Source organism: Trichoplax adhaerens, genomic scaffold (genome assembly GCF_000150275.1).
Source record: "Trichoplax adhaerens TRIADscaffold_18 genomic scaffold, whole genome shotgun sequence".
Classification (NCBI taxonomy): Eukaryota; Metazoa; Placozoa; class Uniplacotomia; order Trichoplacea; family Trichoplacidae; genus Trichoplax; species Trichoplax adhaerens.
The window spans coordinates 422,944-447,494 of record NW_002060960.1 but is presented as its reverse complement, the minus strand read 5'-3'; the positions used below and the strand labels follow the sequence as shown (position 1 = coordinate 447,494).

Here is a 24,551-nt window from a genome sequence, read left to right as displayed (position 1 = left end):
ACATGATTCAATTTCTATTAGTATTACAAATCTAAAATACTAAACTAGATTGAATATTTTGACGCAAACTTCGTTTGATAGCTGTTTCATTTACAGCTAGTGATCTAGAATCGCTGGCATAAAATAATAAATACGGGTTTGGAAGATAAATATAATACAATTTCATAATTTATCAAGATAGAAAGAACAGTGCTAGCCTCTATCAATATTCTAAAGTTAGCAGAAATTACTTACACTCTATCTCAGTCTGTCGAAAGGGCAATATACGCGTAAATTAAATAGATCATTTTAAATCTTAATTCATCTTTAACTTACTAAGGCATCAATCCAACTTTGCATAAAACGCCCACCGAGAAATTATGATGCACTTTTACTTTTATACAATAGATCATACTCTATGATATTTTTGGAAATTATCTATTTTATCATCAGCTTAATTAAACTGAAGTATTATAATATGCATGTTGCTAACTAAACGACTTTAACAGTTTCTATATACCAAATATACAATTAAATCATATCCAAGGTATAGAAATTTAAAACTAATGTAGTCATCTTGCAAGTAGATGACAAACAGATAGCGCTGAAAAATGCCAGAATGAAGTTTATCTATTCTGGAAGAGAGTATATTGGCGCTGCAAGACAATTTGAATGATAATTCTTGTAATAGAAAAGCTGCATTAAAAAATGATAGACTTTCCTTATAGTACTAGTACAATCAGTCTTAGTGAAAGATATTGAAAATTAAATCATTATAGATTAATTTCTGTAATTTTAACCAGGCCCTAGTTAATAGCGTCTTCTACGTCGATTGTTTCCTTCAAAATACATGAAATCCTAAAATAAACATTCAATATTAACAGCTTAATTACGTTTGTTACCGGCAAGAATGAAATAAAATATTATATTATTCACTTGTTAAAAACGACAGGAAATGGCGATTATTAACTGTCAGTGAATTGAATTATCAAAGTGTAGAAAAAAAGCATAAAATCAAATTTATCAAATTGTAATAAACAACGATATTGACGACTATATCAAGTTAAGAAATTTTAAACTTACTACTGATGGAGCCAACAACTCTTTACGATTAATAAGAAATTTTAGATTACAGAGAGGCTAGCTGCCTTTAATTATTGATACAGCGAGCGTTTTAGCATCTACAATTATTCAATACTGCCATCTACTATAGCATATATTTACAATCAAAACTAAATTAATAAAGACACTAGAAGTACTATTCGCTAACTTTTAGATTAGATTAACATTGGAAGGTTATTCATCTCCCATCAAAATAGGGCGATGGATGGACAATTGTTAACATCATTTCTGGATTATAAACTTACCATGAGGAAAACAGCTCCAAGTAGCGTTGCTTTAATTTTAACATCTAAATCTACTGGAACTAGAATAGGTGATAATAATAATAAGGCAGTATAAGATTTTAGTTCTATAAGTGAGTTAGGCCTATGTATACGTAGATCGAATATGCGAAACCTTTCAATTATTGTCCTAGTCTATTTGTATCGGTTTTAATTTTGATCTCATTAAATTTACACTACATATCGAATAAATATTAACTTTTGAACCGATTATAAATTTAAATTACTTGAATCTCATTTTCTAATTCTTAATATTATGTGCTGCTTCTATCTGATATATATCGAATTTATCTTAATTTCCGAATCGACTAGTCAATTAAATTTCATTTTCTAATTTTTAATATTAATTACACAGGGAACTAATTTCAACTTTCGAATCAACCATTTAATTTATTAGATTTCATTTTTTAATTCGTAATATTAGAATGCGCTGCTTCTTTCTGGTCCTGATCACTTATGGTGCGAATATTATAGTGCTTGTGATTTTTATGAAACTTTTTCCTAAAGTTTGATCTGGCATTAAAAATTTATTGAATTAAATGAATTCTATTTTTGGCTAAATTATATATTTAATCAGCAGAAAAGCTGCATTAGTTAGCGTCAGGGTGGAAGATAACTCGTAATTATTTCACTACAGAGAATCTAACTAATTGGCCAAAATATCTTTTGACGATATAATGAAAGCTTGCATTTTCACCTTATTACAATTAGCGTAGTTGTTCTCCTGAAGAGATCAAAATTTTAAATTTCCTTACATCTTATCCCAAAATTGTCTGCAAGAGTAAACGTTTCTCGCCATAATCCAGGCCATTGCTTTGTTATTTTCCCTATAACAGTCTCTCCATCACTCGTTAATATCTGGAAATTAAATACGAGCTAGTTAAAAATTTGGCGTAGTCGTAGATAACTGTAACATTAGTAATGCAATATCTACAAATCAAATTGAGTATCTAGCAATGCCGATATTCTAGAAGCTGCAGAAGGCTGCTTTTTCCTAGCGTAGTCATTTGGCTTTAGCAGTATGCCCACTTTAATACAATATTGGATGGTTGAATAAGAGTTAGATAACATTTACGTACATCGAAATCGATGTCGGTAAGGCATGAGCACAACCAGCAAGGTCCTCTAATTTTTAATACTGGATCTCTGAAAGTATTTAAGATGTTGAATTCTCGCTTAACAAAGGTTTGTCTAATTAGAAATGGAAGATAGACTGAATGTTAGCTGATGTGATATAAATATTTGATAATGAAGCGATGTTTTAGTAAGGAAAAAGATTGATTTACATTTGCCGGACGTAACCTATAGTTTCACCGGGAGGTGCTTGAACTTCTAATTCTTGTAGACAACATGGAAAGCAACGGCATCCTAATCGCATGGGGCGCGATAAATGGATAATATCTCGTTTCATATTGTCGGTTAAGTTTATTTCGAATGGCCGAATGGATCCACAGCATTGCATGGTTAAGCAGTCATTACCTAAGTTCATGATTGAAAGACTAAAAATTAATTAATGATAGGAACTGATCTACAGTAGAGTGAAATTTTGACTTGAAGGTGCTTATCAATTTGAATAAATGTCGAACTTACGTTCAGAGGCAAACAAGACTTGCTGGCCCATACTATTCTTTACAAAAAATCGCTTTCGTGTTTGAAACCCCGTAACGGCTAAGAGAAAATTGTTAAAATTCAATTGATTTTCATATAAATGAACTGTTACTGTAAATTCAATCTTTCCAATTGTACGCGTACTCTATCATAAGCATCCAACAAAGTATTAACGGAACATAGAATTTGGAGTCTAGGATGGATTCCTATTTTAATTTTTTAATTGTCAATTAACATGAAATGCCTCGATCGATAGCAATTATCGTTGTTATTAAGTTAAGGTATGACAGTCTTGCACTATAAACTTTATCGCTTTAGCAGCATTACTTAAAGTGATTGCCTCCCTACCTTCGAATATCTCAATCACTTGATGAATTAAGAGTTGATCAATTTGTGTTAAGTATTCAAGACCAGGTGGAGCATCAGGTTGGCAAACTTGTGGTGGCTGCATCCATTGGATGTTTTGTAATTCTTCCGAAGTGCCATAATTTTGCTGTTCAGATGGTTGCTCAATGATAATGAGCTCGTTGGAATTGATGGATTGTTGATTAGGTCTAGATGATTTAATCGTTACTTGGGTTTCCTCGCTAGAATCAAGAAGTTTTTCATCCATAATTTTCTTTATTATTTTAGCTTTGTATTAGCAATGGGCGCTTTTTAATCGTAATATCTAATTTTTGAATTAAATTGCTTAATGAATAAGAGACAATCTGTCTATTTCGATAAAGACGTAAGGCTTTAAATTTGGCTGGATAATCTGTAGGTCAACAAATCACTATAATGATAACTGTTAAACGAATTTATAAATAGTATTATCACCACTCCGGCTGCTTTTTGGTGACAATAACAACGTTAATCTTTTCCTTCGAAGGCTATACTTCTTATTTTAAAGAAGCAACTAATGCAAACGAGGTAGAATTGATAGTTTAAAGATTTAAATACTACTTATTTTAAGTCGTTCTCTCTTATGAACTCTCAAATCGTTGATACTTAGTGGTTAAATTCCCTGGAATGCTTACAGTATTTACGTTACGACACGCTAGGAAAAACTTTAGGTTTTCTAGCCTTGTAAGATTTTAAATACCTTCATTACTTCATCTATGCAATATGGCATTAACTAAAAATAACATAGCAGCTTGCTGTATTTCAATGGAAATTGTTGACTTTAAGAGTTATATTTAGCTCATCTGGCAATGCGATTTTGCACGCTAACACAGTCTGCAAGCGATTACTTTGCTACTAGCTACTTTGCAACACTATCGGTTAGTATTATCCGACAACGCGTTTATAGCAAATGTATTTATTCATTCCATGGTATTTTACACTTTCGATATTATAAGAAAGACAACACGAGATCCATAGAAAAGAATAATCACCTTGAACCATACTTAAAACATATTCAACAACATATTGATGCTTTATGCTTGTCTATATTGACTAATAAAATATGGTCGATTGCTAGGCTTGGAATTCCATAAGGCAAACGCAGTTTCAGTCTTGTAATTCTAAATTTATCTCGGTATTTACTACAGTAAGGCTCAATTTAATGGCTTTCAGCTTGTGTCTGCACTTAAAACAAGTGCTATCATGTCATGACTGATTACTAGTGAGGTAGAAATGGCAATACCCAAACGATATAAAAAAGTGGAGCAGAAAGAACAAACACAGTAGAGTGCTCAAACTGTCTGTACAGACCCTTTCATCTATTTCAGCTAAAGGATATTTTTAAATTTTGTTTGACAGAATAGAGAGGGATCATGACTGTACTCGTACTTATGCAGAAATTGGTTAACAGCGTGCCTTTCCTCTTGTTAGAATTGACTAATACGATCTACAGTAGATTATACGGTATAAATGTTTACGATACGTTGTTCACTCAGTCTGTGTTTTTGCCGACTAGTTTAGTGTTCACTCTTCCGCTAGCCATGAGCGATTCTAAACTGAGATCAATATATACTGCCGTTTATATACTGCAAATGCAATTTATGCGAATAAATGCAAGTAGAATTAGTCGTTAGTGGTTGACAAGAAATAAAGGTATCTGGTAGATTTGTACTAGGGCGAGGACGTGTTTCTTTGACCTGCGCTCGGATAAGCAACGGAAAATATACAATATTCAATTGATAACCTGATCTCGAATATTAGCTAATATCTTCAGCTGTTTACAAATTGTCAACGGACGAGCTATACTTTGTTGTCAGCAAATAAACGGACTGGATAATACTCCTATACGAAGACCTTGTTAAGCAACAGAAATGTTGATTTTGTACAGTTGCGTATTATTATCGATTGAAAGAAGAAAGCAAACATGGTTGACTAATCCTTACCATGATTAATACGTGATTTGTATCAAATTTTATCTAGTACGAGAATGAACATTTTAATTAAAAATGACCTTGGGAGGTCTATGTTTACTCTCTTGGATGGTAGAGTGAGCCAAGATCTAAGAACAGCCTATGTCAGTATGTCGAGGAGGTGTTAAGACATCGATGATGTAATTCTCGATAGTTCAGTTTGGTCAAACTACATGTCGAGAATTCCCTAGCGGGAGGCGAAGTTGCGAACCCGGCGAATAATCTGATTGGTTTCGAAAGTCCAAAACAAGAATCAAGGGAAAGAAAAGGAGTCGCAGCTAGCTGGGCCCAGAGTTTATAGTAAAATATCAATCAATGATAGTCTCCGTATGGGAATAATTGTGTTACGAGATTGGTTGAAAATATGTTGACAAATAAGATGGGCCCGAATCCTATGCTGCTGGTAAAAAGGTCTTAGTGAGAGAGCTAAGGTAGCCTCCCAGATTTGCCAAGTAGAGATTGGTAGACGAACATTTTACTACTAGCTATAGCCTTTTTATTGCTAATATTCTAGAACCTTTTTATGTACGTAATAAAGTTACTCTTATTCTAAAGTACCCCCCCCCCCACCCCGTCTCAGCTTTACTGTGAATCAGTAGTTCAGAATAGCCTAGGGATAACAAATATTACAGAAGCATAGCCGTAAATTGACTTTGTGAGCAATTCTACGTTAATAATGAATCTAATTCAGTGGCGACCATGTTTTATAAAGACAAATGGATGATTAGCAGCGTAAGCAGAGAGTAGCATGGTTGAAATAAATAGCGTATTTTACCAAGGACTATTTCTAGTAGTCCTTAGTTGTACTTCAACTTGAAAGAGAAGTGTTTCATTTTATGAATTGTAGACAGACTTGTTTTCGTCCAGCGAATCGGTGAATATCGGCAACGGTGTTAAAACTATAGTCGTATACATAAATTAATTAAAATAAAATAAAATCGCTTCTAATCATTGAGTGAAATCAGCCGGATTAATCGATAAATTTTTGCTAATCATGACATTCTACCAGATTAAACATGGATCCAAACTTGGATTCATGATCATCAATGGTACTGTTACTGTGCAAGTACGAAATCCAGTGATTTCGCGAATAGACAGACTTGTTTTCGTCAAAGTGAATCGGTGAATAGCGTTGGTGTTAAAACTGCAGTCGTATGCAGATCATCTAATCTCATGTAATCGAATGTAGCTAATAATATATTAATTGCCCTTCCCTAATGATAACATTGACTATGCGGTTAAAACTAGTGGTATATACTGTATGCTACCTAATCTAATTTAGTTTAACTTAGCAAATAGTACATTAATAACGCTTAACTAATGATGATATTGACTATGTGGTTAAAGCCGTAGTGGTATCTACTGTGTAGTGTTTACTTCTAAATACGGTGTAGTCCATTTTTAGTGAAACGTGAATTTCCACTAAACTGCAACATAACTCTAAATATGCTTTACTTATATTTAACAATTGACTTTGTGAAAATCACTTAGACTCTAGCTAGATTATACCGTAGCATTACCCTTACGTAGAAGTAACGTATTATTATGAATCATCCGTGTCTAGAAGTAATTTCCTCTTGCTGTGCTCTTAACATTATAAAAGCTATCTTCTTTCGCCTATCTCATGAGTTAGTTCTGGTAGTTAGACGGTAAGCTTGCACGCTTTACCTATTCTACACTACTATAGTTATTCGACTAGTCACGTCATTACTCGCACGATAATCTTACACGTTTATTCTCTTACACTAGCTCAATAAAAATTACTCTTCCGTTAACTATTCTATTGACTTTATTGCGACTAATGCCAAACTCTCAACCTTCCGAAAGCTTTCTTACTGTAGATCATCTAGTCTAATGTAATTTAATTTAGTATATTAATAGCCGTTAACTAATGATGATATTGACTATGTGATTAAAACTGTAGTGGTATATATATCATCTAATCTAATGTAATTTAATTTAGCAAATAGTATATTAAATTAAGTATATTAATAGCCCTTAATTAATGATGACATTGACTATTCGTTGAGATAGTGCGTGCAGTTTCATTACTTTCATACGAAATAACACTAATCGATAATATCATCTTTAAGGATAGCACTAAGCGTTGCAAAGGTTAAAGGGATAAATTATCAACGTATCATTTTGCTAGATGAAAGATTACATCAGAATTATACATATATACGTCTAGTTTAACACCATCATCGCTGTCGCGAATAATCATGAAAATATATATATCGTTACACTAATACACTAAGTCCGAACCGTAGTGCAATGTCATGTCTGATAATAATAATTATAATAGATCAGTTATAAGTTATAATAATCCTAAATTGCCAATTATCAACATGTTATGTTATCAAAATGCTTGTCTGTGTTATGTCTAGGAATTTAGAAACTTCAATATATGTATAGAACGATGAAGCTAAGTGGCAAAGCGATCCGTTACTATTACAGCTAGAATCTGATAAAAAGGAAAGTCTTAAGACCTCTTGGCCATTGCTTTACACCATCATTCAATTACTCTACCAATGTATATACAGTGCAGTGTAACCTTCAATAAAGTCAATTAATTTGTAGCAAAGCGAGAGCTGCATTTTATGAAAAGTATCACTAGTTTACCTCAAGATCCAACACAATCACTGTATGCAAATTTACTTTCGATACATCAGGTCTGCACTATAGAGTTAAATAGAGCAATTTATTGATTGCCACGCCTAAAGCTTGAATTATAGTACTTACAGTAAATAGCAGTCGTCAGCAATTTTATTCGGATTGTCAATCGAACATCCAACTAATAAAAAATGGCTTCCAGTCGAGAAAGCGATGATGTTTCCTTCGAAGACTTTCTTAATCAGTTTTTATGTAATATGAAGAATCCAGCATTGCGACCGTCAAATAATTATCCTTCATCGAAAGGAAAGCATCGACGCGATCGTCGAAATCAACAAAATTACAGAAATGATCCGAATCAAAATCGGGTGTATGGTAATAAAACTTCACACCACAGACAAGAAAATATCGAATCATCTTCACAAGAGATTCCATTTCTTAAATTTTGCCTTTTACGTGGCTCTCACGATAGTAATCAAATAGTGGAATTTCAAAATCATCAACATAATTCCTATCGTCGAGATGGCGAGATCAATAATCCGCGTTATGTAGCTTGTTTATCGGAGAGCCCTGATGCACGCAATGATGATCAAGACATTGAAGAGTTGGCAAAGGTAATACAATATTGGATAGATCAGGTTATGGTGCCCTGTGTTGATCAATCTAAATTTGAAAATCTCAACGCTACTATTCGATTTGGATACAGCTATATAACAAGGTTGAATCCATTTGTTGATCAAATGCCAGTGACTCAATTTAAAGATTATTTTCTATCTCTTAAAAATCCTTTACGCTCCCGCAGTTGTCATGTACCGTATTACCTTTCCACTGGATTTTATCCAATCTTTGACAAACTTTGTGACAATGAGGATGAAAATAGAGACGACAATTTATTCATTTTGGATAGTGAAGATGAAACTTTTAGAGTCTCGATAGCAACGGCTCAGTTCCAAGATCACTTTTATGTCGATTATAATAGGCAGATGGAGTTAGTGTTGAGTAGGGAAGAGGGAAGATATTGCAACATTGACATTAAAAACTTTCCTGATGACTTGGATGTTCGAATTTGTCTTTCCAATACCATTACTACATGTCAAAATGAATTTTCATCGAAAATGCAGCAATTCATGCAAGGAAAAGCACCCGTAATAAGGCGAAACGTTCATACCGGGGCTGTTGTTGTTGGTAAAGAATATGTCCACCTTGTTCCCAATGTCAGACATAAAAAGTCAAAGATATACAAATTCTCCAAGAATGCACCGTTATTAGTGGACGATTTTCGAACAGCCACTGTGGTCAAAGTTGTCAATGTTTTAGAATATATAAATATTGACGAGGCCACTGGCGAATTTCAAGAAATCCATAAAAAAAACGAAGTCTCGATTACTATCAACTTGAGTCAACTAATAAGAGAAACTGATTGCAATTTACTTGCTCGACAATTGTATCAATTGGGCTTTGAAATCATACCAAAGTATTTTAGTTGACTTGATACATCGTCGACGAATGCTAAATTAATCCGTGATTTGTGGATATTACTATTCATTTGTTGAATTCATTCACATTTCTGCTTGGAGTTGAAATACGCTTAACTAGTACAGTAGTAGTGTTCCAAAGCCTTATGTTAGTTTTCAGTACTCTAACATTTTAGTATTGATTGATTGATCTACATATAAAAATCCTCTACCTCATCGAATAACTAAATTGGTTTACTGCAGTGTCTTTGCTTGAACTTACCGCTTGGACTGACTTATTTGAATCGATTGCATTATTTCTAGCCTTGTCTACTTTGTTAAAGTAGTGAGTATTGAATTACTCGTGTTTACTATCAATTATAAAATTAAATCAATAAAGCATTAAATATATATATAATTAGAATGATCTAAGTGTAGATGAGTGATAATAATTCATGAATGTATGTAGTAGTATTAAGCCTAAATCACTTAGCGAGTGTTGAATTACTCGTATTTACTATCAACTATAAAATTGAATCAATAAGGAATATAAGTATATATGTTATATATTATTAGAATGATCTAAGTGTAGATGAATGATAATAATTCATGAATGTACACTTGCACAATATCAGTTCGCAGCATGATGTGATAAAATCGTTTTGCAAATAGTATTTCTGTCCCATTTGGCAGCTATTCATCATCTCTCCTTTACCTGAAGTTAGGAGAGTACTACCGTATATCCAAGCAATAATCTGAATCGAACTTCGTCTAAAACTCTCCTCTACTTCATCTAATGACTAAATTAGTTTACCACAATTTCTTTGCTCGAATTTACCGCTTGGACTGACTTATTTGAATTGATTGCATTATTTCTTGCCTTGGCTACTTTGTTAAAGTAGTGAAATATCAGTTCGCAGCATAATGTGATAAAATCGTTTTGCAAATAGCATTTCTGTTCCATTTGGCAATTATTCATCATCTCTCCTTTACGTGAAGTTAGGAGAGTACTACCGTGTATCCAAGCAATCATCTGAATCGAACTGTGTTCGATATTTGCCTGCTCTACTGATCGATTGAGTACATTGCAAGCTAGGTAGCACAGAGGTCTGACGTTTCTACCATTGGATAGTGCAATTGTACAAAATGGATGCCAAAGGCATGATTTTGACCAATTAATAAGTACATCATCTTGCAATAAAAATAAAGCATAGAGGCAAAGTTTTATTTTCACCTCGATGGCCCATAGCAACTGATCTCGAAGGGCCTCTAAAATAGAATGAGCTGTAGCGGGAGTGGCTCGTACTGGATGGACGGGACATGCGGACGATGCTCCTGGGATCCAGGCACAAGATAGCTACGCAAACATGAGTTACGCCTAATAGTAATGACTAGGAAGCAAAGCTCGTGGCGAGCAATGCATTCAGCAATCAGCTCAGCCATTATTTTCATCAGTATTTGAAATGATTCCATAGCAAAATCGCTTTGCAGCCATTTTCTACCAGCAGAAAATCTTCAACTAGTCACTACTAACACTAAATTGACTGTAAAATATAGAAAATCTTTTCAAGGTGGACATTAGTGAATCCATTGCAGGTTATGAAGTGAATTTCTGATGTTTTTAGTACCTTATCAACTCGAAAGTGGACATTTGGACAATGGAGGCAGATGGTAAATTTTTACGTTTCAGCGAAGTTCGCGAAATACAGGTATGTTGAATATTTGGCGAATGATCTTAATCAAATAGGATATAAGCATTGCTTTGATAGAGGTTAGACTGTATTTTAACCACATAGTTGCCATTGTCAATGACATGGCGATGCTAAATCGAACCTTCATTGCTTTGATGCTGTTGTGCAGTGACTGGTAGAAAGTGCTTGCGATGAAGAGTAAGTGGAATAAGTCAAGTTTAGTGTTGTTCAGTAATGCAGCGATCAAACTATCGGAATGCCATTTCTCTCCTTAATAGCATTCAAGAAACATGCAGAAGTTCAATCTCATTACAGTCTAATACAATACTCTTCTTATTACTCCATGCTAACCAAAAATAGACACCTTAATCATCCATTTTTTCTACTGTTTAAACATCCATTCTGTCGATCCGTAATGCTTAGTAAACAGAGACCTGGAAACGAATAAAATTGGTAGAAAGAAAGGATCTAAAGTCGATTTCAAATCGTAGTAAAGTAGAAATTGTTATCCTGCCCAGTCGTAATTTGCTATTGGAGACATCAATAACTTAACTTACTTGCTTCATAGATGACAATATACGTTGATGCAGCTGTAGTGTACAACGAGTACTCACAGTGTCTATTTTCCAGCGATGGACTTGTACAGCATGTGCAGTTGAACAATTTTAAACTGTCGCCAACAAATCTAGTACACAGCATAGCAGTGTACTCTTTCTTTCAAATGCTGCTAGGACAGACAATTAAGTTATGTAAGACGGAGTTAATGCTACTAATTCAACCAAACCAATTTAGTAACGGATGGAGAGCTACAGTATATAAGCAGTCTCCAATCCAGCAATAACAGCTCCTGATTAATGTTTTTTCTCCCCTTATAATTTAAGCTTTGAAAATTCATTTATTCATTTATGACAGAAAGCTTCATAGACTAATTATTTATAGAAAAGAAATGATAACGACAACTCATCTTGCTATTAGAAAGCAATAGACTATCGATTAGGCTTAAATGTAATTATATTGTATAATTGCGTATATTATACTGCAACGTGTAGTAGCAAGTTGTTACGAGACCTACTCATACAACTGAAATATATCGTCGTAGGTAAAATTACTTATAGCATGTACTATTAAGCCTAAATCACTTAAGAAATTATTCTCTTTATTACCTTATTACGAATTTGAACTCCATCGTGGATTTCAAAACACATCTACAAATTGGCTAAAAAGGTGCATAATATTGATGCTTATGACGACAATACGCCAGCTATTCAACGATCAAGTATGGAGACTCCAATTGCTAATGTAAGATTGAACATTTATGTCAAGTGATGATTGTTATTTGTTATCATCGCAACGATCATGATGATAGTAGCATGACTGCAAATCGATAGTAAATTGTGGATATGTAGTTGAGTCCCGCGCTTGATCGAATTAATTAATTGGTTAAAGGAAATAGTTTATTGCTACACCAAGCGTACATGCAAAGCATTTTCCCATCCTGTCTGAATTACGTCGTACTTATTGTAATTTTAGGATCTCGATCTAGTTGATACTTTCCAACTGCACTTACGTTGGTTCTACATTGAAGAGTAATATCTTTATTATTTCCCGTTTAATGCTGTCTGTGTAATGTACTCTCTTCGTAATGATTAGTCAGCACGATTCAAGATCGAGTTGGTGTCTACAGTGCTTGTGGGTTTGCCTAGCTTTAGCTTTCCGCTATGAAAGCATGCATACAGCGGCTCCATTTACAGTACATTTGTCAGTAGTACAAATAACGGCTTTTATAGAGTGTCTTTGAGGTCTTGCTTAAAACTATATCCAATTTAATCGCCATAATTCCTTTATGTCCATCTTAAGCTTTGAACATTAAAGGTAATAATCTTTTCAATATTTCACAACTATATGCGTATACTGTTGTATAGAGCAACGTCGGATTTAAATTATTGCAGAAAATGGGTTGGAGTTCTGGCGATGGCTTAGGAAGGAATAAGCAAGGTCTATATGATATAATTCTTATGCAAATACATAGCGAGATAGTTACTGCGTATTAATAGCATTATTGGAAATAGAACTCAAATTTAGAAAATTTACAATAGTACTAGAGAATGCATTCTGCTAGTTATTTAAAGTCTTAAGAGACTAGGCAAAAAAAAGGAAGATCATTAATTGAGTCCACTTTTTGCTTACAAGGTCGTACGGATCCTATTCCTATTGTCATCAAGGAAGATATTTGTGGAATCGGCAGAATTGAAATGGAAGTAAGTAATACTAGTAAAGCTACCTCACGCCAGTATCTTGTAATATCATAATCTACTATGAGCTTTGATGGTGTATATTTTAATGAATTGCCCTAATAAATGTTTTCTAACCAACTTGCATAACCAATAACAATATTACGAATCGTTTATGTGGACCGCCTGTTATACTATTCTCCAATCTTTGTAAAAATTGGCTTGAAAAATTCTTACAATAAATAATTATAATTGAACATTATTATTATCAATATAAGATGGAACAAGTGCAAGAAATTACAGAAAAGAGAAAGCCATTAGAAATTGAAAAAGAGAGCACTCCTGAATTAATGATGAAGTATCAGGTTAATATTTGGAATCAAGATATTACAAGTATTATTGCCTAGCACTGTATGCCTTTTCTGTCTTTATCTTGGCTACTGGCAATGCTAGGACAATTTACAAAAGGAAATTGATAGAGAAAAGTCACTATCAAGCTTAAAAAGTTCATTTTATTGCGAATTATGCGACAAGCAATATTTTAAATATCATGAATACGATAATCACATCAATTCCTATGATCATGCACACAAACAAGTAAGTTTATGTTGTTGCAAGTAAATTTTGTGATTTCTTCTTTGTTATATTTTGGCGAATCCTTTTGACTAATAAGCAATCTGATGATATCTGTGCTTACCGCTATAAATATTAATACTGTATGACTCTATTGTAGAGGCTGAAAGACCTATCTCAGCGTGAATTCGGACGCAATCAAGGTATTGTCATAGTGACTTTTTAAGTCTATGTGACCGACAATGGTAGATGCATGACAATTTATTGACTTGACGTAATCTCGGCTACGTTACTTCTTGATGAATAAACTTCTGTAGACATAAAAAGGCGACGGGAACAGAAACAAATGGAAAAGGAATTAAAACGAATTCATTCCATAGCTAATAAAAAAGCTGGCGTGGATACTGAAAGGTGATCAATACAGAGCGTTAGTTTTAGATTTTGCTACGTGTTCACAATATTGCAATTATTATTTAACGTGATAGTGAAAGACGTATATTAAGATTTCTATAATATAGATACTGGATATAACTCTATCGCACAATTGATGGGATATTTTTATCATTATTATTAGCTCGGATACTATCTTGTCTGAATCGTGCTTTAAAGGTAGCACGAGTGTCAGCAGAGATCCCGTCAAGGCTGGATTTGCATCTTCATTTGCTCAAAGCCGCGATAACAGTTCTAAATCCTCTTCAGTAGGAGGTTTTAAACCCGTTGAAGGTCTTTCGACAGCGACGACTTCAAATCTAACGAAGGAAAAGATTATTGATAATACCCCAACGAGTAATATACTTGTAAAACCTAACAGTAGCAGCACTATTAAGAATAAGCCATTTTCATTTTCGTTTAAATCCGGTAATAAGGGCAGTGATATAGTAAAGGCTGGTAATAAAAGTGGGGGAGAAAACCGAAAGGAATCAATCAACGCCTGTGATAATAGTCTTTCATCTGTTCAACCACCATTGCCACTTTGTGATGACGGCGATAAAAATCCGGACTCTAATTCCTCAAAGATATCAATTTTACATAGCGTTGATGATCGTCCCCCTCCTCCTTCGCCACCACCTCAGTCTACAAGATCGGTAATTAAATTTTCTTTTGGAAGTAGGAAAAAGTAGCTTCATTACTAACTAAATCATTTTATGTCATTACTAGTATATTTTACTTTGTATATTTTTTACCCTTATAAATATGTCTATAGTAGTTGTAAAAGGAGGAATGTAAAGTATTTAGAGTTGTAGCTATTGGGACAGCTTGTGGCCCAGTGTTAAGCACTCTTGATCGATCATAATGCAAGAATTTATAAATTACACTGAGTGGAAATGTTAAGATTTAATTTATTTTTAATTCTTGTATGTAATCAAAGAATAGCTCCTATCCTAGGTTGGATCTTGTTAACCATGTAAAATGTTTATAAAACTGCTGCATCCGTACGTGATCAAAAGAATCAATGCTTCTGATTAAAATATGATTTTAATTTTCAGTTATTAGCCCTAGTATGCTTCAATACGAGGTAGGTTAACGCCAAGCTTTAGCAATAATTTATATAATCAAAGAAAAATTTACAATCTTAGGAAAGGTGCAATTTTGTTTATCAACTACTAAAGAGCTTACAGCCGACATAACCTTAAGGCAATACGCAATAGTATTTGCAAAGCTGTGTCATTGTACCGACAAGTCTAGTTGGAATTTCACGCATGTTTATTAACTTAATAAGATGGAAATAACTCTTGCGTGTGCAAGAATTGAATGAGCTACATAAGCAAAAAACCTGCAAGTTAATTTGGAAAGCAGAACGATTTCAATTCAAAGTTAAAAACGACCACATTATCTACTATATAGTACATTGCCTTTAATTAAGTATTACAGTACAAAAGAAATTAGTCTTATTTAGCAATCAGTCGACAACAATATGACAAAAATTAGATAAGGACCAAAGATTAAAGATAAAATAAAAGCAAGTGGGTTAAAATTTTAGGATTTTTTCAGTTCTCAATTCTAAGCGATAATATACTAACGTACCGTTGTATTAAACTTGTATCCATTTCGATTTTGAAAGTGAAATTAAAATTGATTAAAGTTAGATGGTATCGACAAGATCGATAGGGTGGGTAATCGCCATTTGAGATCGCAATGAGCATACAATCCATCAAAATAATAGCAAATTAAATCTAAGCAAATACGATGCTTTGTTTTATCGTGTTTTGACCTGGTTTAATATGAGAAATGCTTTATTCAATCTTCGCTTGGAATTTCTTCGCCATCTACGATTAGAGCATGAATAATTCCGTCCCTCTTTTTACCGGAACTTATCGCTTTTATGTAGCAGTTATGATTTCGATATGTAAAATGTGTCTCTGTACCGTCTTCAACAAATTCTCCCTGTTTGTACAAAAGATTGAATATTATTGGAGAGAATTGCAATTAATTATTTTATTGTCATCATTGAAAAAAAAAAAAGAAAAAGAGTTTCTATGATTTAATTGAATATCTATCTCACTAGACATTGAGTCTGAAGATGTACAATTTTGAAATCAAGCTAGCGTGTTGCGGTAAGAAAATAGGATCGTCGACCAAGATAGTAAGGTAGCCTAATAAAAAGTTGTCATGGTATCGATCGTAGGCTTACTTTTAGACAGATGAGAAGGATAGGAAGAGCATCATTAATCTTACAACGCTACGTAATACTTAGCATAATCATCCATTATAATTTAATTTTACAGCTTTATCTATATGTATTAACTACTAGAGTAACGTATTGTTGTTCTTCAGCTGCTAGTATTACTGTTGTCATTATCACAACACGGCTTATCGACGAGCTAATGCAGTACTGTACTAGCCGATGTTGGATATTGAACATTTTCAATGCATATATAAATATATATATTCGAAAGAGAGAGATTACATCCATTGGTAATTATTGCGAGTAATTGATAACAAATAAAAACATAATGGTGCATTTGATATGTAATATCCTTTTATTTATATTTATATTGACTATTGATGCATCGTCCTACCGCTGTGTTTAATTTCTCTCCATTAACCCAAACATCCAGAGAGTCCTTTTCTACGAGAAAAATACATAACCACAGTTATATCCACAATAGAGTATTGGCAATTGAAATGGGCTGAGAGTAGTGGTAGTTGTGAAGAAAGCAGTTGAACAAGCAAATGGAAAGAACAAGCGCGTACTACTTTACTTGATTCCTATTTGAAGATTTTATTATTTATGGGCTATTTTGTAGTATTCCATACAGTATATTATATTGTTGATAGGCGTACTCGATCAACGTGTTTGCCGTTCTCTGTTGGATTTATAGTTCATTTGAAAGCCGCATGACGTGTAAAGACTAAATTAGACTTATTTCCTTTTAAAAGCTAATCCATCGTAAGTCTTGCTGATGACTTGTACGCGTGCAAGATTAAATCTAGTACACGATTGTATTGTTGTCTCTTGATACTGCGAATATTGTCGCGTCTCTATACTGTAGTAAACTCACGTAGGGGGATAGAAATTGTAGTCGATCTCGATTCGTAGTAGGCGGAACTAAGCTATGCGATGTCAGGTTTATTGGGAGAAAGATTGGTTTCTCTAATGTCACTGTCTAACAAGATCACAATCAATGGGATTCAAGTGTATATTTCAATGTTGGATTATATTATCATTGGGATAGAATTCATGGATAGCTTGAACTTGTCTTTGATCAAGATAAATGAGAAATTGAATAGTAAGAAATGATAATAATAATAAAACCAGTGTACTGTACTGTATCTGCAGTATAATGTAAACTATTCTGCCAACAATTTAGTAAAATCAAGTGTCCGGGAAATGGATGACTCCTGTATAATTTGTTGGACTCTTGACGATAGCGATGGCTATTGGAAAGGATTATCAAGGATGACTATCAACACGTCTACAGCCTATTGCAGTGGATTGATCAACTTACCGAAAACCACTCTTGTCGGCTCACCAGTAAGCATAAATGCCCAGGTTTTGGAACTTTTCTTGCGATTTTCTACAAATTTTTTTAAGGATTTACCGTTGACTTCGAGAGAATATTCATAAGCGAATCCACCAGCTGCATCAATATTAATGGTTGCTACGGAATTGCCTAATTTAAATTGTTCTCTACCCACTAATTTGAACATCCAGTTTTTGCGCAATACTTCCTTGTCGTTGACCCAGATAATTCGTTTACCCGATGTGGTACCGTGTTCAAAGGATACTTTATACACTTTATCGGGAAGCGCTACATCCCATCGTGCAACAAGATCGGAACTGTTCATCGCTAGCTAGATTGACTTTAATTGAATGATGATGATTCTTTTGCTAAGGTAATGGACTGTGTAATTCTTCTTGACGATGATGATATTATTGTAGACGATGGATCTGCCTACTCCGCTTGACGTTGACTTGCGATTAGCCTATCCACACCATTCAAATGTGATTGGAAGTCCGTCAGTGATCGATGGCGTTTCTTCAACCTTAATCAACTGCACGCCACTTGATTAACCAGTATCGACCCACACTAAAAGAAAGCAAATACTGTAATGAGCTTATCCAAAGGCATGTAAAGGCTTCTCCTCGCGTCTTCTAACGGATCGATGGAAAGATGCATCCAATCCCCCTTGCAACATTGCTGAAATACAGTATGTCTCTACCATGTCTGCTTAGTATAGCACTTTCAGACCGCATTCCACCCACTACTGCGCTGGCGTACTGTACACTACCGACTAGAACACGTACAATAGTGTACAGTGTACAGTGTACAGTACTTTGGTGGGCACTGTATTGTACAGTACAGTACACTGTAATCGACAGGACTATCGCCTACAGTGTACAGTGTTACAGTACTGTACTGTAACAGCTGTTGGTTCATACTGTACTGTACAGTGTACTGTACAGTACTGTACTGTAGGTCCGAAAATGTCCAAGTGGAAGTACTGTACACTTGTACTGTACTGTACATACACTGAGTATGGTACGAAATCAAACGGGCACCCCAAACGCTTTTGCGCAGTAGCCCTGAGCATGGGAAGGACAGTAAGTCATTTTGTAACAGTATGCCAAATGGTCAGGGCTAATGCCCAGTTTCATACTGTACTGTACTGTACTGTACAAAACTGTTACTCTAGCATGTCCTGCGCTGGCGCAGTCATGTGTCTTGTTCGCTTTACACAATTCTACTGTACGCATATGAATGATGATCTTGGAATTCATTGATATGTTGTGGCCTTCGAGAGAGAATTTTGAATGGAGTACCGTACAGTACTGTACACTGTACAGTTGTCCCTGTTAAAAAGCATACAGTGTACAGTGTACAGTATTGTACTGGCGATGGCTTTTACTGTACGGGATGCTCTGAGTACAGTACAGTGTACTGTACTGTACTGTACAGTACTGTACAGTCCTTGTGCTTACACTCAACATGTACTGTACTGTACACTGTAAGGTACTGTAGGTCTATTGTCCTGCCAATCGGTGGTCCGTTACTCTACCGTGTACTGACTGTACTGTACTCTGTACTGTACAGTGTACAGCATGTACAGTACGTACTGTACGTACTGTACTGTACAGTACTGTACTTGTGCCTGCACTCAACATGTACTGTAGGTGTATTGTCCTACCAATCTGACATCCGTCTATCTTTCTTTCCGTTGTCATGCTTTGGAATACTGTATACTGTATTTTGCTGAAAGCTTGCGTTAAACGACTGTAAGATCTTATCAGCCAAAGACGATCGACGTGAAGCTGACGTCCGTCTATCTTTCTTTCCGTTGCCATGCTTCGGAAGACAGTGGAACAGTATTTTCCAACCGATTAAATGGGTAGCAAAACTTGCACATCAATGATTGGATGTCAACATGAAGAGACTTATTGGCAAATAAGTCTCTTCTAAATCGACTTGACTAGGCCGAAATCAACGACAAATAGGATTGTATACAATCAGTTTCAATAGTCCCTTCAGTAGATCAATATCAACGGTCAAGAATCGCTTGATGAAGGCGATAGGATAATCAACGCCATTGCTACAGACTGAGTTCGACAATTGACATTCAATCAATCGCCAGAGACTAGACTCAGTCAACGATGGAGAAAACCCATATCGCTGCTATAGTTTGCTTGATTTTAGCCGTTACCTTGAATGTTGCTTCTTTAGTCGATCAGGAATAGATTTACATATCAACACCAGGTAAACCATGGATATTGATCTCGGTTCAAACTGAAATGGTTTCGTGATTGTTGCAGATGCTCCCTTCCTGTTAGTGAGTGCACAACATACGGATACTCGAATAGACGAGTACAATCCAACAGTCTACACGATCGTGACCATACTATGCTTCCTTTACGATGTCAAATACAACAGCCCAATGCCCTATTCCTTCCAATCACAATGACATCGTTGATCAGTAAAGGGTGTCTGATGTTACAGTTACGATTGTTGGATTGATAGTCTTATTGAAATGAAGGAGTAAATGCTAGTGACCCTTTAATTACAGCTGTTTTAGCGTGTACAACATGGAAGAGTTGTCGAAGGATTGGCATGAAAACGATCATGGCCGGCCGCACAAACATATTATGATAATAGATTAGAATTGACTGTGTTACCAAATTCGGCAACATACAGTAAGATATACAAAAAAGTTACTTTGGAAATGAGTGTATGAATTAGTCACCAAATTCACTGAAAGATTTTCTCCCTTATAATAAATCATTTGTTTCACAATTTACGACTAGTAGAACAGGACTGTATAGGGCTTCACTAATGCCCAGTAATACCTATTTGAATACAGATAGTAACTACAGTGTTGCCATCATCAGCGAACCAATGGAATCGATAGGATAAAGCTTTTTAGATCTCGTCCTCGAAAGTGGATTCGCATTTGAACGGAGCATATAGGGCTGCACTTAAACCCAGTAGGCCTATTTGGATACAGGTAATAACTACAATGTTGTCATCATCAGTGAACCAATGGAATCGATAGGATAAAGCTTTTGGGATCTCTTCCTCGAAAGTGAATTAACGCATTTAAACAAAGCTACTGCTAGAGTCAATATAAAGAGCCAACTTGTAGTTCTTCCATGTTTACTGACATCGATCTTTCGTGCACGATGCAATACAACGTCTTATAGGCTGATCGTTATCGCCTTGATCTTGTACAGTTGTTCTAAACCCTATATTACATGTAAAGGATATCCATGGCTTAGGTACCGCGTTCACATGAAAAGAATATCGGACAAGTGTTCTCTTAAGTTGCCCGATTAGTTTATCCCAATACAGTAACACAACACAGTAAATGGCAATATTACAGTCAATGTGTATTAATCATCACCAGAATCCTTGGTCGCTCGCGATAGCTATAGTCCACCAATAAATATTACTTCCTCAATATTGTACTATAAAAATTGAAACTCTTCTCTTCGTGCTTTAACATACCCTCTATCAACTTCTTGTACTGTAATCATGCACTACTCAATACTATTCCAGTAGAGTATCGAGTAGTTCATGTTGTATTACAAACTTTTAATCCTTCGTCTGTGGTTCTATCAAGTTATGATTACAGTAAAGCGATGAATTAAAATTTGTATTTTATTACATTATAGAAGAAAATTACAAATTTCCTTCTAGTCTAACTATGTCGGTTTTCCTTGCGTGTATAAAGTAACGATCGCAATCTTAATAACGTAAGCTGTCTACACTTTTCTATATAGAATATACTACAATTGGCTTATTTACAATTTGCGTAAGAGATCGGTTAACTAGCAAATTCCATTGCCGACCTGTACAACTCTCCTTAGAGTGGTCAATCTTATTTGTACTGGTCATTGGATCTGGCCTCATGCTCTTAGTGACTATTTGTGTAATGTGCCTATCCATCAGAATGCAAAACTTACAAATTCCTTGTAAAGTCCTTTCGGTTATTACACGTAAGCATAAATTAGCTGCGATACATCATTGTCTTATTCATTTGTATTACTAATTCCTGATAGCTAATTATAGTGCAAGTAAGGAGGATAGCCTCAAATAGATCAAAGACTAAAATTGTTTGAATTATACGAAAATAGACAAATTGCATATGAGATTGTAAGATTCGACATAGTCATTGGCAGTAGTTAGACGAGCCTAACTTTTACAATAAAGTAGAGTTTACAAGAAACTGTAGTTCTTGTTTTTGAAAAGATGCTTGATCACAGAGTACGATATATTTCGTTACGTAGAAAAAGAACTTGTCCAAGCTAATAATTATAGTATGGAGTTCACAAATATCACTGGAGATTATTATTACATAAATTTAAACCTAACTTGACGTTACCTTGGAAAGATAACTTTACCAGCAAACATATTCCTTAAGTGCCATTGATCCAAGTACTTAAAAACGCTGTTTTCACTTTGTACACTATTAATTTAACGAATAATATCCATTACGCTAGGAATAATGTTGCAATAGACAAGTTTTGCACGCATATAACCACGAAAATCTTTTATACTCTGAGTAAATGTCACAAAGTACACATTAACAAGTAGATTCTTTTCTGATATATAAAATTTAAACCTATATATATATATACGCGTACGGACATCTACACAAGTATATTATCAACAGATTAGACCAATAAACTTGAAATCAATGTTGTTGTTAAATTAGGTCAATTAATTATTTTATCATATAGTATACATTTAAGATTCTCTTGTTAATCAGCATTGCTACGTATTAAAGCATGAAATATAAATCAATTGGCACAGCCAATTACTTGCAACGAATTCAGCTTCAAAGAGTCACTTTCTATTCAATATATTTCAAAGCAACTATTAACTGTCATGTTAAGTTTATAACCGGCAATTATCACAATTTCAATTGTTACTTTTATACTCCATATTCTAACCATATATTGGTTTCTTCTAGTGATTATATTTTGCAGCGCCATGTTGCTTTTCCCGGTAGGATTTCACATTCCAGCTATTGGCGGCCAACCATATCGACTGCCATCTAATGCTTACATTGGTAGATGTTTTCCTCTTTTTATCGCTGCTAACTTTCTCACCTTTGTTGGCACCCTTTTAGCGCATAGAACTATATGCCAAATGTTTAGCTACGATCAATCTGATCAACAGTTGGTTTAGAAAATTGCCATTTTATCGTCTTTACTAGTTCAAGTATCCAAAATTATCTGTGCTATTACTCGGTAGATTCTCTACGTAAATAGCTATTACTTGAGATATCTAGGCGATTTCCTAAATTACTAGATCAACTATATTCTTTAATGTAGAATTTTATTATAAATCATTTTATTTAATCCATTGTCGGGAATTTGGTACCTTATTTATCTTGCAGTATTAAATCTATAGGAGACTAAAATAAACAGTTACATAAAAAGGGACTTTTCTCGGTAGCTATCATGAAAGGAACTGATGTAAATACATTTTGTCTTACTAATTTATTAACGAATTAAATACTTTATACTCTTAAATGAGACAGCTGCGACTATATTGTCCTTCAGTACATTCCTAGCATAACTATGTATATGATCAAACACTTATATCACGAATATTTAAAATATTTTTGATAAATTTGAGATATCTGTCCATATGTATTATAATTTAAAGTTGTCATATAGTACTTAGCTTTATTTTTGTTGCTATCAGCCAACTCTTTATAATAAATAAACTTCGAATTATACCTGCTAAGCTTGTTCTAGCTATAGTTTATGTTGTATCGAATGGAAACGTTATCTCTATTTTGTACAAGAAATTTGGATAAAGGTTATTCTTAACCGTACAACAGTATCCCTGACATGTACAGTACAGGTAATCAATTAGTTGTATAGCACCACAGTATTTTATTTTGTTCATTAGTAGATGTTAGCATAATCTCAGCTTAATAAATAATAATAATATTTACGATCTTAAGGTGTTGCTAACAAAAGCACTTAAAATATTTTTGGCCGACTAAAGCCGGTGAAATTATTAATGTAGAGGTATATACGCGTATATATTAGTATACCCTAAGCACCTATAGCAGCAATTATCATACTATAACTTCGAATTATCTGCTTACTATTTCGCTAATCCTATGAATTTTAGTTTTATTACATTATAATAGCAGTTACTTCAAAACAACCAGTCTTAGTTCTATATATACGAGCTGGGAATACTCATCGAACAAAGACTAGGGATATTGTCGTAAATATAATATCAAACAAATAGCAAATCCATGTCTAAAATTACAATTTTTTATTACTGGCATACAAACCTGCATACCAAATAAATACACCTTAGTAATTTATCTACATCTTACGGTATATTTTGAAGGTTTTTTATGCTAAACCAGTTTGGGATGAGATTACATACATGTAATTAGATTTTGAAATTATTCACATTATTGCTATTACAAACAATAGAATAAGAAGAATGTTTCCGAAAAATAATTCCGTTTAATTCTTCACCTTCCCAATAACTGTGCAGTGAAGCATCTACTTAGCAACTGATAATTTCCTACTAAATATTCTTTTCTCATAATAAATAGCTATACCGTAATAAGCTACTTATACAAAGGATATAGCTGTCGGAAATTAAAGACTGAAAGGTCATTACGATAAAATAAAATTTCTCACATTTATCAAAGTTCATTGTTTAATTAT

At 34.3% G+C, this 24,551-nt stretch overlaps 4 protein-coding genes across 4 annotated transcripts; 2 read left to right on the top strand and 2 right to left on the bottom strand.

Moving 5' to 3' along the window:
• Nucleotides 1–789: 789 nt before the first annotated feature.
• TRIADDRAFT_31615 (uncharacterized protein) lies at nt 790–3,603 on the bottom strand (the record flags this gene model as incomplete). The annotated part of the gene is made up of 7 exons (XM_002116788.1): nt 790–837; nt 1,347–1,405; nt 2,138–2,240; nt 2,462–2,573; nt 2,669–2,861; nt 2,973–3,050; nt 3,339–3,603. 7 exons carry the CDS (start codon nt 3,601–3,603, stop codon nt 790–792), a joined length of 858 nt encoding a protein of 285 aa, XP_002116824.1.
• Nucleotides 3,604–8,148: 4,545 nt separating this feature from the next.
• TRIADDRAFT_60857 (uncharacterized protein) lies at nt 8,149–9,444 on the top strand (the record flags this gene model as incomplete). Its single annotated transcript, XM_002116842.1, has 1 exon — nt 8,149–9,444. One exon carries the CDS (start codon nt 8,149–8,151, stop codon nt 9,442–9,444), a length of 1,296 nt encoding a protein of 431 aa, XP_002116878.1.
• A 1,625-nt stretch (nt 9,445–11,069) lies between these two features.
• Nucleotides 11,070–15,027, top strand: TRIADDRAFT_60856 (uncharacterized protein; the record flags this gene model as incomplete). The annotated part of the gene is made up of 10 exons (XM_002116841.1): nt 11,070–11,120; nt 11,159–11,182; nt 12,327–12,401; nt 13,025–13,097; nt 13,293–13,360; nt 13,612–13,698; nt 13,787–13,930; nt 14,067–14,109; nt 14,224–14,317; nt 14,481–15,027. The coding sequence occupies 10 exons, from the start codon at nt 11,070–11,072 to the stop codon at nt 15,025–15,027; spliced, it is 1,206 nt and encodes a 401-aa protein (XP_002116877.1).
• A 1,117-nt stretch (nt 15,028–16,144) lies between these two features.
• TRIADDRAFT_60855 (uncharacterized protein) lies at nt 16,145–18,196 on the bottom strand (the record flags this gene model as incomplete). Its single annotated transcript, XM_002116787.1, has 3 exons — nt 16,145–16,291; nt 16,927–16,976; nt 17,857–18,196. 3 exons carry the CDS (start codon nt 18,194–18,196, stop codon nt 16,145–16,147), a joined length of 537 nt encoding a protein of 178 aa, XP_002116823.1.
• Nucleotides 18,197–24,551: the final 6,355 nt, after the last annotated feature.